The sequence below is a fragment of the Podarcis bocagei genome, assembly GCF_964188305.1.
Source record: "Podarcis bocagei genome assembly, chromosome: 1".
Taxonomy (NCBI): Eukaryota; Metazoa; Chordata; class Lepidosauria; order Squamata; family Lacertidae; genus Podarcis; species Podarcis bocagei.
Genome location: NC_138125.1, coordinates 130,148,307 through 130,170,709, shown reverse-complemented (window position 1 = coordinate 130,170,709; position 22,403 = coordinate 130,148,307). Strand labels below are relative to the sequence as shown.

General features: G+C 39.5%; 1 protein-coding gene across 7 annotated transcripts in view; it reads right to left on the bottom strand.

The window, feature by feature from the left end:
* Positions 1 to 732: 732 nt before the first annotated feature.
* The window catches only part of BOLL (boule homolog, RNA binding protein), a 36,442-nt gene continuing 14,771 nt past the window's right edge, over positions 733 to 22,403 (bottom strand). For 3 of the 7 annotated variants that reach the window (XM_081181395.1, XM_081181393.1, XM_081181394.1), the window contains exons 4-11: positions 22,151 to 22,205; positions 20,820 to 20,895; positions 18,405 to 18,532; positions 17,431 to 17,502; positions 16,408 to 16,455; positions 14,094 to 14,222; positions 9,555 to 9,650; positions 733 to 4,480 (exon numbers count right to left, since the gene is read on the bottom strand). In XM_081181395.1, coding sequence (XP_081037521.1) covers positions 4,322 to 4,480; positions 9,555 to 9,650; positions 14,094 to 14,222; positions 16,408 to 16,455; positions 17,431 to 17,502; positions 18,405 to 18,532; positions 20,820 to 20,895; positions 22,151 to 22,205 — 763 coding nt within the window. In that variant the 3' untranslated portion in view covers positions 733 to 4,321. Of the gene's footprint in view, positions 4,498 to 5,833; positions 5,873 to 9,554; positions 9,651 to 9,854; positions 10,509 to 14,093; positions 14,223 to 16,407; positions 16,456 to 17,430; positions 17,503 to 18,404; positions 18,533 to 20,819; positions 20,896 to 22,150; positions 22,206 to 22,403 lie in introns of those variants that run through there. The other 4 variants (XM_081181389.1, XM_081181392.1, XM_081181390.1 and 1 more) reach the window with 4 other exon arrangements.

The window sequence follows — 22,403 nt, the reverse complement described above, 5'->3', positions numbered from 1 at the left end:
CTTGCCAACAACACCTCACTTGCTAGTGGAAGGCTCCTTGGAGTCAGGATAACTACTAGAGTCACTGGGTACACTGGATGAGGATTCTTATAGGCTGAGCACCTTTCCTACCTCGCTGGGGACCAAGGACTCCTGTGCACAGCTGCCTCAAATTCTCACGTAGATGGGTCAGAAACAAATTAAAGGCATGCATTCAATAGCACAACTGGAGCTGGTGAGGGACACCTGATCTTATATTGCATTCCATTAATTTTGTCCATAGAATACAAGCGGAGCTGAGAGCCATTTCTCGTTTCAGGAAAGGGACAAAATTATTTGAGGAGTTTCTCAGCTAGGTTTAAAGGCTTACTCTTGGAAATTCTGTTCAAGATTAAACGGGGGGGGGGGAGAGGATATTTTAAGGATCTATGTTTTGTAGTTAATTTCGTTTTACATCCTATTACTACAGCAGCAGCAACTAAGATCAAACAGCAACACATTGCCCAGTTTATTGTTTATAACAATAGCTGCTCAATACACAGGTAGAGTTAATGACTCCTCCTTGTCCTCCCTCTACGATACCCCTGAATTGGAATAATTAAGATCTAAACTATTCCATGACCCGACACCTTCAAAATAGTTCTATCCAGGATTCTGATTCTTGATGATAAGGTGTTATATGAAACCCCCCTAACCTGCTTTTATTTTGCTGTCACTATTGTTTTCTAAAAAATGAATCTGCATTACCAATAGTAGATAAAGAATACTTTATTTAGATGAAACTTTTGTTACAAAGCCATTGGCTTTTTAAAAATGGTACAAGCTACAGGAACCAATATTGTTACTGTATATCATACATTCATGGCAGAATCCAGTCCAGTGTGGGCCTAGCACCCCTGCACAAATAGTTCATAGAGACATGCTTTCTCCATTGTGTGTGTAGAGGCTGTGCAAAAGGCATTAGGTTGAATGGAAAGTCCATACATATGCCTAAAACGCCGCTTCCTTGCCTCATGCTTGTTTGGGATTTGTGTAAATCAAGGCTCTACTGAGCCTAACAGAATCCTGCAGTGTGACTGGATTATACCCATAGTTTAAACAAAAAATGAGTAGAGAACAAGTTTGTAAAACTTTGAAGTACTATAAAATTATTGACAAAACATCTTTCTGTACATTTATCTTAACTTACTTAAGGTTGCAGGAACTATAGTAAATGCATAAGGAGCCATGTTGGTACCCTGTTAATTTAGCTAGAATTGTATGACAATGCAAAAACATTCTACTTATGATCAGCATTTTTATAAACTACTCCTTATTACCATGGCAAAAGTAAACTCTTATATTCCTTTGAAAATATGTTAAAGAATACCCCACGATACATCCTGCTTTCAAGTGCCATTTTACAGCCATGTTTTGTTATCACACCAAAAGCTCTGATCGACACTGTCCAATAATGAAGCCCAAAACAAAATAATACTCTTCTGCTATACCTTGTAGCATTGTTCAAAATCAGAGCTCCACAGTAATATGGAATTACCATGTATTAAAAAAATCTAGTGTCTTAGTATATTTGTATATGTATCTCTTCAAATGTCTTGCTTGTGACATTGACATTTCTTAAAAAGCTGGTGCAGTATGAGCATCCCAAAACTACCATTTTACCCTAAGATTTACACTAACACATATTACAATAAACTTACATTGTAAAACTATACTAAAATACACGTAGAAAGTCTGTATGCAAAGCCATGTGTTCTGTTACTTTTGTCTATCTTATTAGTAGAATGCAGTTTGTTGAGTAGTTTATTTTGTTACACGGATCATAGAGTATGTTAAAAAGCTTAAAGAAATAGTAAAGTGATATGTCAAATGACAATGTGATGATTGAAGTGAATTTTCCCCAGTTCACTAGCACAAATAACAATTTGGTGTTCACATTTTTCGAACATTTCAAAACAGTCATAGGAAAAGTCCTGTTTTAATTAACATTATGGTAGTTCTTCACCTATTTCTTAAAATACGTTTGGAGTTATGATCGTAAACATTACTTAAATAATTCATTCAATCTCTAAATCTATGGCAAATATGATTCTCTCATGTATCCCAAATAAAAGTTTTAAAATCAGGATTGTAACACAGAGCGGTGTTGTTAATGTTTGTTTGCTAACCCTCAATATATAAATGAGGTGAATTAATAAGTACACTAGACTCAGGAGCTATTTTTTTCTATGGAGAAACATAATAAGGGGGAAGGAATATATTACATTCAACTAGCCTTCAAGATAATATGGTTGACCAGGTATTAGCCCAAATTATATAATGTAATGTTGCATTAAAAAAAATCCACGCATTTCAAAAGGATTGATAACAGACCACGGATACAAAGGGTAGAAGACAGCTTTCTTACTTCTGTTATAACCCCTTAGAATTAGGTATGAGGGAGGGACCTGTTTGTGCATAAGACATTTCTTTCTATTACTATATTTGTGTGTATTAAGTTACTCTTGGCCAAACAGGGATTAAAAAAAAATCTAATCCTGATGTTTATATTGCTCTCTTAAATGAATTAACTAAAATGGAAAGTCTTGGGTATTATTTAACCTGATATAAATATCAATAACTCCGTAACGCAAGCAGTAAGAACAAAGGATTTCAAGTATGAATGACATTGTTTTCTAAATTGCAGTTCTAAATGCCAGACATTCTTTGGACATCTCAATTTTGAAATATTTTCAGAAAACTATGCTTTTTTTAGTCTAATACACGAAGTAAAATGGGAACCCAAGCAAAAGATTCAAAACTGATCCTGATTGCTTGGATGAAATAAGCTATATACAATGGTTTCATGATATACTTAGAAATAATGCCATAGTAACAGAACACATGGCCTTTTCTTGGCTACTTTTATATTGTTTACAAGGATATATACAACTGAGCAAATCCTTTCACAGTTATAAAGCAGTTTCAATAGATGTGAACACATTTATACAGATATATTTTAAAACCTCTGCAAATATAAAAACAGTAACATTAAACAGATAACCCCCAACCATTCAAGTTCTTTATACTTGACATAAAAACTACTTAAATCTGATAGTTGCTGGGTTATCGCAAACATTTTTACAAAACGTATAAATTATTTTTGCATATGATCTTTTTACGTTCTATAAAGGAGCAAACCTATTTAAAGACTCAAGAGTGAACATGTTACTAGAAAAATAAATAATTTTTTAGTAAAAGTCTGAATTTATCCTAACTCCAGCCACGTGTAATGGTAGGTACACTGTGGGCAAAGCAGGTAATAAGGTTGTATTTCAATGTTTATTTCCAGTTTGCTGTTCAGTAGTTCTTAAAAGATTTATTTAAATGCTACCTTGCTGACGTTGTATTACTGACTCTATGAAATCCTTACCTGACTTTTTTTAAAAAATAAAACAATTGGACTTCACCTTTGATAAAAAGGCTTCAATTCTAATTGAATACAGCAGGCATATTTATTATGCCAGAATAAGTATAAATTGAAAGACTACAGCAAAAAGCTTGTAAAACAAAAGCAGGGAATAAACCATTCTAATCCTTGTAGTGAAGAGGATAATTGTATTCCTCCTCAGGACATGATACAGGCAGTGATTCATTTTGATCCTGCACAGGGAGAAGACAAAGGCTTAATGAAAGTTTTCAAATACTGTAATAGATTATGTTATTAATGCAAAGCTTGTATTTTTGCACATCCAAAATAGTATCAAAAATGTGTGTAGTACTTTATATCCTTCAGAACAGTATCAGTCACAAAAATCAGAAAAAAATATGTGGACATAAGCAGATGGAACTACTTTTAATTTTTATAAACTAAAAAAAAGATTGATTTTATTTCAGTTGCAATATGTAAAACAGTATTTGCACCAAATTATTAAAAAAAACCCAAAATATGCTAAATGTTAAATAAAATATTCGGATTTCAACATAGCATGCGTTTTCCATCAAGCGAAAATGCTTTTTAATATTGTAGTCATTCTTGTAACCTATCAGATGAAAATGAATTTTAAGTTTGGTTTGCAAAACAAATACGCTAGTTTTAAATGGCATAATAAACAGCACATGTATAGCCTGCATATTTCTCAATTACAAGTCTGTCACCATATAAGAATACCAATTGATAAAGGTAACCATGATTTTATCCTGCAATTTATGTTTACTAAGAGTAAACGATTTATGTTTACAAGTGCAAGGTCTTTAAACACCTTACAAAAAGCAAGGACATTTTGACTTAGCAGTATTCAGTATACATTAGGAGCTACAAAATTACACACCTTCATATTAGCTATTAAGTATAACTATGGTGCTATTTAACAGTGTCTGCAGAGGAAGGAGTTGTGAGCACTGTGTCATCTGATCTGTAATCTTTTCTAGGATGAAAGTGAGGACTTCGTGCGTAACGAGGCTTTAAACTCATAGAAGAAGGATGAGAAAAATTTCTTCTTACAGAATGTATCCTGGCTTCCTATAAAGAGGAAAAAACTACATTTCAAAATAGCAGTTTATTACAAGACATTTTAAGCAGGTATATGGCAATTCTGCTAAATATATAAACAAAGTCTGCAAAGGAAGGAATTAATTTACAACACAAAATGACCACATGTGAACTAAACTGGGATCTTCGGATAAAGAGTGGTACACAAATCTATTTAATTAAAATAGTAACAGCACCAACAAGACTATATAAAACTATTTCCCACCTGACTTAAAAAAGCACTATAAAAGAAACTCTGGCACGTTAGTTTTCCCGTGGAATTGTTGAAGATTATGGAGTTATACCATAATAAAGCAAATTTGCTCTTGATTGTTTTCAATTTCCTGAGGGAAAATAATTTCAAAGAATTTTCTGATTGATCAGCAAACCCATCAGTCCTAGGTGATCACTCTGGTTAGATGTGAATTACCAAGTGTCAATTATGCAAAATTTTCTATTTATCCACAAATAATTAGTACATGTATGCAAATCCCTACACTTGATTTTCAGCATGTTACGTACTACATCGTTCTTCTCGATTAGTCTTGTGCCAAGAACAGTCTCCTACAAATCAGATTCATGAACAGCAGCTTTTGAAAGAGGTTGAAATCACCTCTTTCTCTCTTTTTTACAACCATGAAATTCCTAGGCTCTCAGGTAGCTTCAGTAATGACGTACTTGAGTGACGCCAGCTCTCTATTCAGTCAAGTTAGTCCCAGTACTATCTAGGTTAATTCATGTATTCCAGAGGAAACTAGTCCTATTTTAGCCACACTGAAACTAATGAGACTTAAGGTAGTAACGTCTAACTTAATTCCCACTGTTTTTAATGGCATTAAAGCATGACTAATTTCTGATTTCCTGTTCTTTGGGCAGCCAGACTCAGCCATGGTCACTCATATTCATTGCTCCTAGAAAGGATTATTGCAATGTGTGTGCATTGTGCAGAAAGACAATGCTTCTAAAATCCCAACCATTGCTAAATCTTATGAGACACTTTATTAAATCAGTTGCATTGTCTGCCCCTTATTTTTGTATTTGTTGTTAGCCACTTTGGACGACTCTTCTTGGGGGGGAATTGGGTTACAATTTTTATTAGAAAATATCTCTCTCTCCTCTGTCCCCAGTACTTATCTGGAAGTAATCACAAAGGTCACAAGGAAGATTCATCAGCCTGGAACTATCTGAACAAGGCTGAGGTTTCAAAGGAATGTGTCTTGTTCTAATCTAAGGGAAAGAGATTACCCAAGTCTTTTAGAATTGCCCATAACTGGGTGGGAAAAAATACAGGTTGATGAACAATACCCAGGTTGATGAACTGGTATTGAAAATTCTGTAGCATACCTATCACTCCTAGAAGTACTGCATCAGCATCTCCAAACCCTGAGAATAAATTAACTCCACCTTGTTAGTTATTAAACAGAAACAGTATGATCAATTGCTATCTGAATATTCGTTAGTGTTTACTTTGTTCACTTTACATTCCTAAGTGAGCATGTGAAGCTTATCCTGTTTATTTCAAGGTTTCTCCATTTGTTTTAGACCTAGAGGCCCAACTAGGAGGCTGGAGACTCCTCACCCCAATTGAGCTATATATACTGTGATTCGTGTTGAAAACTGGGGAGGGGTGGATTTTCTAAATCCATCTTGTAATCTACTCCAAGGTAAGTAACAGAAAACTGTTGTTTGAGCAAATAACTGCAGATAAAACAAGAGACAGAAGCCAGCATGTCTGAGCCAATAGCATCTTGAAGGCCAAAGGTTCCCTGGTTTAGATTAAGGCCTAAACTCCAGTCTGTCTCTCTTACATTATGCTGCTGCCCATTTCCAGTTCCAGGTGTCTCTGTGAACATGAATTATGGAAGGCAAGGAAGCACTTGTGACATACTAGGGCTAGCAGTGGGATGTCAAGATTCAGGGACATGGTATCCAGCTCCATGAAAAGAGCCCACTGGACCCCCCATTCCTACTGAAATGCCCAGATGTAGCAACTACATTCTATAATATTGGAGATTATTCATTGGAGAAGTTTGCTTTTGGTAGCCATCTCTTTGGTGGGTGTCCAAACACAATGCTGAATTTATTTGAAGCCAAATAATTATAACCTGTCAGGATACAACCAGGGATGGATGGATTTCTGGCGAATTTGGGTGGCAATGGTATGTGAGCTGTAGGACATTTAGAAGATATTGGTAGGCATGTTCATTAGCTTTATAACACATTTAAGTTGAAATAATAGGTCCTGGTTAGTTGCATATTTGTTGTTTAAAAATGCACATTCCTAGATAACAAATGTTAGGCTTAATCTTATTTAAAAGAAATTACTGGCTTGTGATGTTATGCATTCAGGAATCAAGGCACTCCGTTCTCTAAAAGGGCTGAAAACACATGAACATGCAGCCCAGATTGGATACCATATACCTGAGTTCCCCAGGTGGGCATAAAAAGGAAGGTGCTAAAGCTCTCAACATATTGAATACTGGATATCAGATAGTAGGGTTCTAGCTTAGTCATCTTTCAGACATGCAGTTTTCATGGTGTAGAGAATTTCTGTCCTCTCAGTTCCTTGACAGATTGTCACTTGAGCTGCTTCCACACTTTGCATTTACTGTGGAACTGCCACATTTTCTCCACTCACTTTTCCAGGGAATATGCACAATGTTAAAACTAAAACACCTGCCTCTCATTCAGAGCTCAGAAAATCTGACTTTGAAAACTCAATGGGTGTGCCATTTTCTCAGGTGTGGATGGCCTATTGCACAGCTAGTCTAGCAAGTTGCGGCCTATGTAGGCTACTTTCTAGCCATTTCCTTCTCTATGTTTTTTCCTCATCTCTAGAAATCAGCTCATTAATTTTAAGCCTTCCCTTTCTAAATAGAACTGCATTTATATCAGGTTTCCCTCTCCTCTCCAAGAATTGTGGCATGGGGGGAAATCACAAGGAGCTCAGTTAGAGACAAGAGAGTATTTCCAATGAGCTGTTTCCCCCCACCTCTGACATTTGGGACTTGATGACGTGCAAAGCTCAGCAGTCACAGTACCAAGGGCTGATGCCCGATGCTGCTCTGAGTATGTCTCTTCAGCTGTGATTAATACTGAGTTGGGCACATCATGCCTACCCAATTTTCAGAGGTCTACAGGATTCCCAAATGAATATATATGAGGGAACACAACTACCCAATAGCTTGCTTTATTAATGAATTCTAACTAGTGAAAAGGAAAAAGAATCTGCTTAGCAGCCACAGAACAAAATTTCCTGTTGCCTCTGCAGCAGCAGCAGCAGCGGCGGCGGCAGCAAAACCCAAGAATCTAAGCAGGTAGATATATTTCTGCATTGCAGGGGGTTGGACTAGATGACCCTCAGGGTCCCTTCCAAGTCTATGATTCTATGCACACCCTGTAAACCATCTGCTACAGCACTGGTCAGCCAAGCTTCAGAACTTTTCCATACTCAGAGCTGTACATGTAGACAGCTATATTAACAAAAACATGCAAGTTTCTCAAATATGGTAGATGCATGATTCTGCACTGGAAGACATACTCCACAGAAGGAGGAAAGCAGAAACATAATTACAGATCCAATTGCATGTCTGGCTAGGGTTCTTACTCCTTGTTCTAGTCTCAGAAGGCTATGTAGCCCGTTAAGGTCAAAGGAGAGATAAGAACCCAAGCTCTAAATGCAGCTAACTACAGCTAGTATTCTTTAAGCCTGAAATAAAGGAAAAAAGAACTACAGTACAATGGTGTCTTGCATGATTTCAACCTTATGTGGTTGAAAGCTGGCTGGCTGAAATACCGCAAATTAACTGCACGCAAAATGGAGAGCTTAAAACCTTGTTCTGCCCTGGTTTTTCCTGGCATGGAAAGAGCTTTTAAGCTCTCGGGCTTGCTAACAGGGCTTTGGGAGGCTCTTGTGAGAACTTGGACAGCCCTGTAAATTGCTTAAAGGTAAAGCTGGTCATGTGGGGGGGGGTTGGGGTTTAAGTGCCATCCCCAGAACATAACCTCTGTGCATGATGCAATTGTACTGTACAGTACAATAGCGTAAGTAAGCAGAGCAGTGTGTAGCATTATTTCAGGAAGTTAAAAAAAAAACCTGCATTGAATTTGTTAGCTCTATTTCTGCCTATAATGAGTCTAGCCCAAAGCAAGTATGCGTACAGCTAATTAGCTTAATTTGGACTGATTTTGAAGGACAAATTCCTTTACACTTTGCTAAGAGTATATACTGCAACATAAATAGGGAAGTGAAAAAAATAAGACATCGTGATACAACTTTTACAAAATGATTTTACAAATCTAACTAAAACAACTAAGGAAGAGCAACTCTTTCTTCTGCAGTAGACTAATGTCTTTTAATAGTTTCTGCCAGGCTTAACTACACACCAAATATTCACCCAAAGCAATAGCAGGCAGTGGAGAGTACAGGCACCCCCTGCCCTTATTGTCAAGACACCACAAAGTTACAGCAGAGGCAGCTGCTGATGGCACAAGGACACTCGCCTCCACTCCCAGCTGAGGACTGCTTTCATCCCACCTCACCGGCTGCTACTGCTAATGTCACCATTCACACAATTAGCAACAATGTCAGATAATTAATTTTTTGAAAAATAAAATATAGAAAAGTATTTGTAATACACTGAAACATTTCTATGATTATTGTTTTTCATAGCTTGTTACTGATTAGCTCCTACTGAATTTTGTTGGTGATGTCATTTAGTACTGCAGCACCCTCTACTGGAAAATTTTTGTGACTATGCCATATACGAAGTATCTACTCAAACATCTAATGTTTCAAAGAATTTCAAGAGTAAAGTCAAAAAAAGAACAACATAAAGTGGCAAAGGATTTTCATTTTTTGTTAATTATTTAATCTATTTTACCTCACCTTTCCAAAAGCTCAATGTGATTTACAACAAAAAAATTAAAACTAAGTATGCCTATACTTTTGCAAGGGAAAGGGTATTTTATGCCTTTCTCACACTATCACCTCCCAATCCAACTTGAATTGTGTCCCCATCAGCTAAAACACGCCCCCAAAGAAAAAGAAGGTTATAGACCTTACTTTAACAGACTCAGGCTGCATCACAGGAGCTGACATGGCTATGGCACTTTGAGCATAAACTTGGTGATATGCTTGAACTCCATGATCAGAATATGGCTGGTAAACAAATGAATATTGAAAAACATATTTACAAACAAATATATTTACAAAACAAGTATATATTAAAAATAGCATAAACAGGAAAAATGTGCATAGAAAGCAATTTTCATTCCATCATTTCAGAACTGCTTTTTAATGTTATGTTAGTTATCCAAGAACCCAACTGACCTTGGGCTAATTGTTTACCTGCAAATTTCCAGGTTTTTGGGGTTTTTTTTGTCAGAATAGATATAAAGGTGCAGACCTGATTCTGACTGCTGCTTGTTGTAGGTTAGATGTTAGGGCTATTACAGATACCTTTTTACCTGATTTGGGGCCAGGAAGGTTCAAAATGACTGGAAGAGATCCACAGCATATTTAAATAATTAGTGGAAGAATGTAATAATGCAGAACTGGCAGTGCTAAATGTATATAATGTATGATGAAAGGGGGAAATCTTATTCTTTGGTTTGCAAGTTATAAAGTTGTCAATATATCTATAGAATTTTGGCCCATCTACTGCACAACAGGCTGGGAAGAAATTTGATTGCTTTTGCATTAAAAACGAATCAATCCAATTTGCACTTTCCGAAACAATGTAAGAACCAAAACCCAGCCACCCTAAGAAAGTCACACCTATCCACATTTTGCGATGCAGTTCTCTCAACGTTTATAAAAAATGGATATATTAGGAAAAAGTGTGCATAAAATTATAGATTAGTGAAAACAACAGATTATAATGCATTATAGTAGAAAAATTGCTTGCAAAATGTGTATATTAGTCAAACATGTATGCAAAATATGTTTATTAGGAGAAATTAAATGCTGAAGAATTTTCATGAGGGTTTTCTCAAATTGCTGCAGAAACGTGGAGAACTGAAATGAAGATTAGAAAAATGAGAAAATGAGAACTGAAATTGACAGATCCTTCCATCCCTACTGTACAGTGTCCCCTGCCCCCAATTTAGCTTGCTCTCTGGTACTTATTGAGCTAACATATCTTGACTAAAGATTGCCTATGCCCCTTCTATGCCTACTGGCACTCAAGGTTCTTTGCAGATTATGTGTCTCCCATTTTAACTCTACAGAAAGTAGATGAGAAATGAATGATTAAGTTATTTATTTTTAACCCTCCGGAGTCAGCAGGGTTACTGTGGAGTCCAGCAGCTGTTTGAAATATTTGTTAAACTTAGCAAACCCGAAGCACTTCATACTCCGTGTACGCCTTAACAATTATGGGGTCAGCTATATTTATACTCTCTTTTCTATTTTAAAAAATTTGTTTAACTTGCTAAGATATCAGGGTTCCTATTTATCTCTATTCATACTGTTGAGAGTTTAGGGGAAGGAGTTAGGCTGTATGCCTGAGTCCCTTCTAATTCCTGGCTCCAAAAAGGGTTGGAATCTAATGGAATATCCCATTGTTGAGTTAGCTAGCCAAGGGCCATAATGGCCCTAGTATGGGTTGTTAATATAAGAAAGGAAGTTGCTTTGTGTCAGAGGGTAAATGGGTAGATCCCCCTTCACCTGGCTGGGTGCCCCCCCAACCTGGCTAGCAATTAGAAGGACAAAAACCAGAGTTAGGGGGGTGAGCTGGGAGCCAGAAGCGAACAGAAGCCTGAGTGAGAGCCATGACTGATTTCTGCTTGAATCCAAGGCTGTGGCTATTGGGGGAATACTACGTTCTGCAGTGTTGATGCTGTAAGCCCCTCTATTGTAGCTCAGGCTGTATATATGTGTAAATAAACCATATATCATAAAGACACCACAGTTTCCACTGTCCCTCATTCCGAGGAAACCAAACCCCAAGTAAGCACCTGGAACTCTAGAATCCCACACCGTTTGGAGACTGGAGTGGCATGCAACAATTTGAATGGGGCAAGGAAACTACCAAGCACCTAAGTTAACTGGGATCTTCTCGACTTCTCAAATCATGGTCAGGAAAACCTTCCACTTGATTCTACATGAAGGTCTTCCACTGATGGAAGCCTCCATGCCTGTCTGAATGCCACTATTGTGCATGCATGCATGCATACACTTATATAAATTTAGCTATACTAGTATGTGTGGGTTTGACCATTCTGTGCTGGTTTGCTGTTCAGTATGAGGTAAATTTTATGTCCTGCTAGATGTCAAATTGCAGTCAAGACATCCCGATTACTTTAAAAATTTGAAAGTGGTACATTTCTCTCTATGTGACATTTTTAAAACCAAGTTTCAAGACTAAGGGCTTCACCTCATGAATGAGACCATCATAATAGAGTACACATAATGGCACGTGAAATGTAAAGCTGGGTTGTGAAAGTAATAATTAATTAATTAATAATAGTACATTTTACTGTTGTTATTATTATTATTTTGATCCTTCAAATGCTTCATTGAGCACTGGTGGTGAATGGGATTTCTAATGTCAGCCAGGAATATACTGCCTATGTTTGCAGAACCCAAACTGAATTTAATAGCATATACTGTAATAAAAAAGCTAGTTTACTGGGTTCTGTCAAACAGTAGCAAAACTAAGATTGCTTCCAGACGGATCGTGGATGACATATTTTTTACAGCATCCACATGATGTCATTGCCATCAAAATGCCAACACATACTTTTTACATCTATACTAGATTTCAAAACAAAAACCCAGAAGTAAAAATAACCCATTATCCATCCATGGTTACTGCTCATCTGGATTTTTAGGGTGGGTAGTTTGTCATGTGTGTGATGATGTTTCAGTAGGTGGCTCTATCAGTGCACCCCTATTTCTACTGGCTCCTCACATGAGCGTAAGTTAGCTATTTTGTTTCTAGCAGCCAAAACAATGGACTCAGCTAGAAAAAGCGTTTTATATGCATTATAACACTGTGATACCGGATGGTGCTGTGGAGTTCCGTTTTTGCCAACGCCATTTCTCACAGTTGTACCTTGGAAGTCAAACACCTCACTCCCAAACGCCACAAACCCGGAAGTGAGTGTTCCAGTTTGCGAACGCTCTTTGGAACCCGAACGTCCCATGCAGGCTCCGCAGCTTCCGATTGGCTGCAGGAGCTTCCTGTAGCCAACTGGAAGCCACACCTTGGTTTCTGAATGTTTTGGAAGTCGAACTTCCGGAATGGATTACATTTGACTTCTGATGTACAACTGTACGAAGTTTGCAATGCATTTAATTGAAGCGCTTCTTGGATGTGTCTAGATCCAACCAATGTAAATGTGTCTACTTCCACTAACCCACTTCAGAGGAACTCTTCTTTCAAGATTTCCACATAGTACATGTGAAGGATTATGCTGGAGTACATTGCAATACATGCACCAGACTTTTTTTTTAAAGATTAATACAGCAATTTAATGTAGACCTTGTGAGACTGTTGCTTTTGTACATAATATTGTAAGCACGTGTATGTATAGAGTACCCAAGGTGAATGTTAAGTACGGTAAATTAGAGGAATTAAATGTTATCAAAAGTGGGAGAGAATGAGTGGTGACTGGGTGGGAGTTCTGAAAGGGAGTTTCAGGGTTGCTGGAGAGACAGTCTGCTGTTGAGAGTGGTGTTAGGAGTGCCTGGTAGATGGTGTGTGAGTTGGTGATGAATGTGTAGCAGGGTTAGCTGATTAGTAAAGAACCAGTATTATAGTAGCCATTGATGTACATATAATAAAGTAACAAATAAGATAAAGAAAGATAAATTAATTAATTGTATTACACCACATGCCTATTATTTGGTTACACTAGGGATGTGTTCAGATAAACATTATCTGATGTTGGCAGCAGGAATAAAGGGGGATTATTGAAATACCTATCAAAAACTCAACTCATAGCTGCACAACATTTGCTCTTGCACCACTTCTCAGATAATATTTTTTAAGGTGAATGCACACAGATTAAGATGTATCTGCTCACATGCCCAGAATGGGAAAAGGTAGTGGAGAACAAGAGGAATGGCTGAGGGGAGAGATAGAAAAAACCCAACCCAGATACAATCTGACAAGCTCCACCCACTGGCATGGAGGACAAGCAGGAGTGCCTTTATAACCTTTTTGTGATATAAGGCCCCTGCCTGGAAGCACCCTACAAAATTGATATGAGATCAGGACTATGCAATACTGATAAACGACCAAAGCTATACTGATAGAAGTGGGCTTTATTTCCAAACCGTTCCCTCAAAATTCTGTAAGATAAAATAAAGGGACTACTACATTCAGTGAGACTACTGAAGGGGTAAGTGTCACTGCAGTATACTCAATTAATTAGTACTGCTACTTACTTTCTCTTATATGTGAATAAAGAATACTCAGTCTATGAGTACTAGCACACAGTCCTCACTGAAAGGTACCCCACAGATTTCTAAAATGTTTGATTATAGCAAATTCTTTCTTCATACATTCTCTATGCAATCTTACCAAATTATCTACAAATAATTAAATAGGTAGAGCAGATGCAGCCTACAAATACTTTTTCTGAGTATAAGTACCTCTGGAACTGCAGCTTCCATTAGGGAAAGAGGAGGAGCGACACATCCACCATCCTGGGCAATCTCCAGGGGCTGGTAAGTAATTTCAGAAGGATGTAGATAAAAGAATGAGGTGGGAGAGGCAGGAGACTAAAAAGAGAAAACATTGTTTTGCATATGACAAACTCAATTCTTAGAAGAATTCAAGCTAAAGAAGAAGAAAAATTGTAATATATGATTTCAATGCAAATATGATAACTATTATTTAAGTGGAATGCTCTTCCCCTGGACGTACACTTAGCAGTGACACTTACAAACCCATGTGTTCTAAAAAGTGTGCATGCATTTGAATGATAACTTGTTTCCAGTTTGAATTGAATTACTCAAAGAGTTTGTCTCTTCCTTCTCCATCACATTCCCTCCTCCCAAAGTTCTACAAGCAAGTACCGTATTTTTCGCACCATAGGACGCAGTTTTTCCATCTTAAAAACTAAGGGGAAAAGTCTGTGCGTCCTATGGAACGAATGCAGGGAGGGGAGGCAAGCAGCAAGAGCCACACACAAGCTTCGCGCGGCTCTTGCAGGCTTTTCCCCAGGAGGGAGAAGGGACTGACGCGGCCAGTCAGTCCCTTCTCCCTCCTCTAGAAAAGCCTTGCACAATCTCTCCAGTCGTGGGAGGCTGCGCAAGGCTAAAGAGGAAGCGCAGGCAGCGAGCGCGATCCATCCCGCTTGCTGCCCGGGCTTCCTCTTTAGCCGTGCGTGCCTCTCCAGCCGCAGGAGGCTGCACAAGGCTAAAGAAGCCAACTTTTTAAACATCTCTCTATCTCTACCTCTTTTTCTTTTTTCGTCCTTTCTCCACCCCCTTATTTTCCTCTGGATCAGTGTTTTTATCTAGATTAACGTTTTAGTTTGGAGGGGGGAATATTATAAAAAAGGTAACTTTGCAGCTTTTATTTTAGTATACAATAAAAACAGATTAAACAAAACACAAGAGAAGGAACTAGCATAGAAGAAGAAGAGAAAAGGGAAAGAGGGAGGATACAAAGCCATTTACCAGAGGTAGATCTTAACCCTTGCCTCACCTGGGAGCTTCTCTGGGCAGGAATTCCCTCGGCTTAGGTGGGGTGAGGGAAGAGTGGCAAGTAGGGGGGTACCTACCTAGACAGTGAAGCCACATGTCTCTCCAATGAAAATTGGGAGTGGGCATTGTGTGAAGTGGCTGTGGATCTCCTGCCGCAGAAGTGTAGGACTGTATAGAGTTGGGAGGGCCACCCGAGGGTCATCTAGCCCAGCCCCCTCACAATGTAGGAATCACAGCTAAAGAACGCCAGGCAGATGGTCCCCCAACCGCTGCTTAAAAGCTTCCAGTGGTGGAGACCCCCAACAACTTCCGAGGTCACAGAATTGCAGGGTTGGAAGGGAACCCCAGGAGTCATCTAGTCCAGCCCCGGTGGACAGCGGGCACGATCCATCCCGTTGTGCAAGGCTAAAGATGCTGCTCAAGGCTAAAGAGGAAGCGCGCAGCCTGTCCGTTGCTCTTTGGGGCTGGGGGGGGAGGAATAATATTTTCCCCTTGATTTCCCCCTCTAAAAACTAGGTGCGTCCTGTGGTCTGGTGCGTCCAATAGAGCGAAAAATATGGTAATTAGGACTATGCGCCAAAAACAGTCCCAGCTAATACCTGAGGTAATGTAATGAATCTACTGAAGGCCGTATTTTGAAACTGCATAATTTTGAAATTTCTAGGATGTGAATTTACTGGCTTGTACCCACACTTCACTTCTGCCAACAGGAATATTCCCTGAGCAGCATTCCACTCAGGGGATGCTCCTATAGGCAGAGGGGGGGGGAATGACTTTTGCCTCTTCACTTTCACTCTCTGAATAACTGCTCCCAGAGGGCTGAGGGAGCCCCACTGTCAGGCATGTTAGGGAGCTGTAACCCCACGAAAACAGCAAAAAATGACTCCACCCCCTCCCATCCACCAGCAGTACCCCCCTGCTGAATTAAAAGTCCATTTCATTCCATTAAGTCTGGACCTGCATGCCCGCCAGGAGCAATCAGTATATCACATGGCATCATGAAGTGTATACCTGAAACCAACAGAGAGTAGTATGGTATACTAGGTTTAAATCCACATCACAAATCCCAGCTACAAAGGCTACTCACCTCTGGCCAGTTACAATCTGACAGCCCTAATCTAATCTTACATAATTGTTCTAAGGATAGTAGTGGAGGAAAGGGGACTATTTATACTGCCTTAAACTACTTAGAGGAAGGGTGCAATATAATTGTTATAAATAAACAAACAGATTATGGAGACTGAATATGATTTACCTGTGGAATACTCCACTGCCATTGTCCTGGAAGGCACTGTGCAGGAGCCTGTGGTAATTGAAAACAACAGTATGCTAAAAAATTACACCCCAAATTCCTCATTTACACTGTTTGTAAAATAAAATATATGCTGAAGACATTAACTGCAATAAAGCAGAGTTAAATACAATAAACGCTAAGGTGGACATATTGTCAATCTTTCTTCCTTTAATAACATATAATAGTTGAATCATGTTTGGTTCCCATGTTCAGGACATGGGCACGTTACCTGCTCTGGCTGAGCTTGTACTCTGAAGGAGCAAGTGCCTAGCTTGTGGGTACTTCTGGATGCATTTATGTCATCAGCTAGGACTGCTCCTGGACAGGGATAATCTAACCACAGTAGTTCTTGAGTTGGTACTGCAATGTGCCTGGTTCAGAAGCTCCAGCTGGTGCAGAATGGGGTGGGGGGCCCAGGAGCAGACTGCTGATGGGGGCACATGGCCCAGAACATGTCCCTTCCAATTCAACATTCAAAGATTCCACTTGACACCATTGTTAAAATATATACACTGGCTGTCCATCTACAGTGGTACCTCTGTTTACGAACTGCACCCGTTCCGGAAGTCCGTTCTTAAACCGAAACTGTTCTTAAACCAAGGCGCGCTTTCCCTAATGAGGCCTCCCGCCGCCGGTGCCCTTCCACTGTTTGGCTTCCATTCTTAGACTGAAGTAAAGTTCGCAAACTGGGACACTGCTTCCGGTTTTGTGGAGTTCGTAAACCAAATAGTTCGCAAACAGGGCTGTTCTTAAACTGAGGTACCACTGTACTACTGAGCCTGCTTCAATTAAGAATACATCTTCCCATAATGGTTTATGAAAATATTTTTTTGTTAAATATAAATATTACTGCACACCACTTAGATTTTTTTTTTTTAGGATACAGTGGTAAAACAAACAACTATGAAGTCAATTAAACTATGAAGCACAATTTCCTCTCCTATGCTGCCATAAAGTTGCCAAAAGCATCATTTATTTTTTTACCTGATAATGATATGTAGGTTGTTGATAAACAGGCTGAGCTACCATCACAGGAGAACTAGAAATAGAACGTGACTTTAAAAAAGAGAACAGCAATTAGAATCTTACTGAGTTGTCCAAAGAATTATTAATATGTTACTAAGAAATACATTTTAAGCAATACACTAAAACACTAAATTATAAACAAACAAACAAATCATTTACATTAAGTCACAGATCAGAAGTGCCATTCGGGCTTTTGCTATCTATCCTCCTTTATCCTCCAAAACAAATTCCCCTTCAATACACTTTTCATAGTTAACCACAGTACAGTGGTACCTTGGTACTGGAACGGCTTGGCTCCCGAACAAATTGGCTCCTGAACGCCACAAACCCACCACAAAGTGAATTTGGAGTGGGATACTGCACACACAAAACTGCCAGTAATCTCAGGGTCGTACGTTCAAGCTCTACATTGGGCAAAGGATTCCTGCATTGCAGAGGGTCGACTAGATGACCCTTGTGTTCCCTTCCAACTCTACAATTCTCTGATTCTTTGAAATCCTATGGATAATAAGGCTAGGATCATTCCTATGATGATTATTTTTTAATCAGAGTTACAAGGGCCCATAGAATGGCTACAATTCTGTGTTGCATGCATTTGCCATTTGCTTGCCCATCCAAATTCTTTTTCATAGTTATTCCTGCTGACTCCCTCAATTGCTTTTTTATATTCAGGGGAATATACTGCACCCTTTGAATAAATATACTTTTTAGTTGTTACTGGACAGTAGAGTTGCACTTTTCACAAAAGCTGCTTACAACAGAGGTATGAAACAAGGTCGCACAGTTAGAAAGGCAACAATGTATACTATATAAATTTGTGCTGATAGCTATTCAGAGAAGACGATTAGCTTTAATTTCCAAAATTTAACAATAACAAACCCAAACAGCTACTGGCACATCAGCACTGTCTCAGAACAAAAGAAATTACGTACAGGCCATGGCTGTGGAACAGAAGCAACTTCGGGAGTATGAAAATAAGCTACACCATTATGATATGTGTATGGATATCCAGTTGAAGTAGTCAAGTACATTGTTCCAGCCGCTGGCATTATACTGGATCCTAAAATAAGCAGTAACAAAATTGAAAACTCACAGGTACTTTGCATTCTATCCTTAAAAAAAATTCTAATACATATGGGCTTGGATCCAACAGACCACTTGAACCCAAGAGAGCAGAAAGCACTTCTACTTGCACACCGAGAGCTCTTAAACCTCTGCAAATTTCTTAGGCTGCACTTACAGCTCTCCATAGCACACAAACGCAATGAAGGGTGGGGGGCTGACTCTCAACAAGTGGCTTTTTGAAGGATGCAGAGAACTGCAATGGGAAGAGAGGCAGAAAAACCCTATTCTGTGAGCAGAACACAGGACACACACTTTTAGGATCCAAGCTATGATGCTTGTAAATATACTTTATCAATTAAGAGTAGAGCAATTTTAACTAGGATGTGGGTAGGAGGGAGCGAAGCAGAAGTTTCCACCATTTTCAAGGCCCTGCTGGCTTGTGCTGGCCAAGGTAGGAAACGTGTGCATGCTTGGGTCTTCTTTTTATTTTGGCAGTTCTTTTAATTTCTCACTCATTAGTTTTTGGGGTAAGAAACCGATTCACTTAACTATAATTGGTTGGAGGGATTAACTGTGCCAGCTCCAGGCTGGTGTAGATGATTCAATCCTAGGGCCTCTCAGAGGAATTAATGGTGTTGGATCAAGCAAACCAAAGGGCATCTCCAATATGTCCCATTTCTGATCCTGTAGCTCTGTGCTTACAGAACTTTCCACAAACGTGACTGTGGGCTCTGGGTCAGACATGTCCCCCATCAATACAGAGCAGAGGAGCATTTCCACCCCATCCTAATCCCCTCAAATTACAACATCAGAATTTCCCTCTAAATTGCAAAATGTGTTAACAGAAAATTTCAGCTCACTGCAATTTAATATTAAGAATCATTCTATGAAACTGACTAATGCAGGCATAGGCAAACTCCGGCCCTCCAAATGTTTGGGACTACAATTCCCATCATCCCTGACCACTGGTCCTGTTAGCTAAGGATCATGGGAGTTGTAGTCCCAAACATCTGGAGGGCCAGAGTTTGCCTATGCCTGGACTAATGTGATGAAAAGAAGCAACTCTGTATCACCATCAGAAGGCATGTGCCTCAGCTGGGCCAGAAGCCTTGCACTATCATGAGCCTGAGTTGGCCTATAGATAAACTTGGTAAGAGAATATTAACACTCACTAGTAGGCAAATAGAACAGTAACAGTACAATCCTATGCATGTCTACTCAAAAGTACCGTATTTTTCGCCCTATAGGACGCACCGGCCCATAGGACGCACCTATTTTTTGAGGGGGGAAATCAAAGGAAAAAATTTGATTTCCCCCCAGGTTTGTGCAGCCATCCCCAAGCTAGAAGAGGGAGACGGAGCACTTCGTCTCCCTCTTCTGCCTTCAGGGACAGCCTCCCAAGCCTCTGTGGGGCAGCGCACTGCGCTGCCCTGCAGAGGCTTTGCGCAACCATCCCAAGCTAGAAGAGGGAGATGGAGTGCTCCGTCTCCCTCTTCTGCCTTCAGGGACAGCTTGGCCCGCTATCCCCCGAGCTTGTGGGGCTGGCGGGGGGAGAAGCAGGCTTGCTTCTCCCCCCGCCAGCCTCCAGATCAGGTCAGGGAATAGCGGGATGGCGGAGCGCTGCCATCCCGCTATTCCCCGACCTGATCTGGAGGTTGTGGGGCTGGTGGGGGGGAGAAGCAGGCTTGCTTCTCCCACCCCCAGCCTCCAGATCAGGTCGGGGAATAGCGGGATGGCGGAGCGCTGCCATCCCGCTATTCCCCGACCTGATCTGGAGGTTGTGGGGCTGGTGGGGGGGAGAAGCAGGCTTGCTTCTCCCCCCGCCAGCCTCCAGATCAGGTCGGGGAATAGCGGGGTGGCGGCTCTGCGCCTCCCTGCTGTCCCCAGCTTTTGGGTGCAGGCTGCTGCCCGCAAGCCTTGCGAGCCCGCGGGACATCCCGCCGGGCTTGCAAGACTTGGGATAGTTTCCTGAAGCCTGGAGAGCAAGAGGGGTCGGTACGCACGGACCCCTCTCGCTCTCCAGGCTTCAGCGAAAGCCTGCATTCGCCCCATAGGACGCACCCAGATTTCCGCTTCATTTTTGGAGGGGAAAAAGTGCGTCTTATAGGGCGAAAAATACGGTAAATACCACTGAGTTCAAAGAAATTTACTCCCAAGTGTGTATGTATAGGATTGTAGCCTAAATAATTCTTCACAGCACTGGCATAGCCCAAGATTTTTCCAAAACACCCGTAAAAGATGGGGGTAGGGGGTAGGAAGCAAGCAAGCAAGCAAATACATACGAGGAATCCCTACTTGTTGTTTTCTTATTGCTGGACCAATATTCAGTTTTTTATCCTTATAATTTAGTTTTTCAGCCTAAGCCAAAGCAAAGAAAATACATACAATTATTTACCTTAATAGTTTATTTTTCAAATATATTCAAATAACGAATGTCTCAAAAATTTCAATAACATCTCAACAACACGTTTTACAGATACCTTCAGTTCACCTCAAATCTTAATGGAAATATCTTGTGAACTCAGTCCTTTGTTTTGTGCCAAATGGTGAGTAAGGCACTTTTGAACTGGACAAGTATTTGTTTAAATAATGTATTCGACTGCACTTTATAACTAACTACAGTGATCATAAGGATTGAATCAAACAGAGTAGATTAAACAATAAATAAAACCATCTCAAGTGGATATAAATGCATAATATTTTGATCCATAAAACTTATCAAAGTTTTATGTTATCAATTATAAATTTTATAACTTTTATAACTATAACTAACCATAGCCACAAACAAAAAACAATACCTCCCATGCATTGCTAAATTAGTCACAGGCCTGGGAGAAGAAGAATGTTTTTGCCTAGCACCTAAAGATATGTAATGAAGGCAGCCAGGCAAGCCTCCCTGAGGTACCACAAAATGGGACCTTTTCTGTAGCAGGACCTTATCTTTGGAATCACTTCCTTTCTGAAATAAATCTGGCATTGAAACCGTTTACCTTTCCACAGCAGCTGAAGACGTACCTCCTTGCCCAAGCCTTCAGATAATGGTTGAGTTAATATGCCAGTAATTTTGACAGTTGCTGTTTATATATACTTTGGTAATGTTTATCTGCTTTATATTTTGTATTCAATGCTTTTCTCTTGTGTTACAAATATTGGGTGAAGAGTGAAATTATAAACTAAACAAATGAACCAATAAATAATAGAGTACACACTGTTTTTGCAGGTCCCCATGTCTAATGTACCACATTATTTTGCAAGGTAGTTCATTTTTTTGTGCATCTGTTTGTGCTCTATGTTTGGACACCTCTCAAAATATTGTTCCCAAACTTGGCATGAAACTTTTTGAGGTGGGGGGTGGAAGAGATTGTTGTCGTTGGAATGCCAGGCACCATTTGGAATCAAGGCAGTGGACCAAAAGAATACTTTGGATTAACTTCACTTGATTTTTGGTGTGGCAGGTCCAAACTCACAAACCACATTATCCATTTAAAAATCACAATATTTTTTGGTTTGTGGGCAGCACCAGGCACTCCCCACTACCATAAACAAATGTTACTTGGTATTACCAGTTCCTATCTGTGCACAAATATATAATTTTTAATGAAATCATGTTTACCTCTTGTAGTATTTTCTGAGCGTCTTCCTGAGTTTCAAATGTGATGAAACCATACCTAAGTAAAACAGCACACGTTTTTCTTAGCATATACTATATTTGCAACCTTCCCAAACAAGAGCTGCTGCTTGACATGCATAAAATGAATGCCTATCACATAAAATGAGGAAGAACCAATGACTGACTTTAGCATTATGGATCAGTATATGTACCATATCAAACAAAGCCAGATTTAAAAATCCATTAAACATAATAT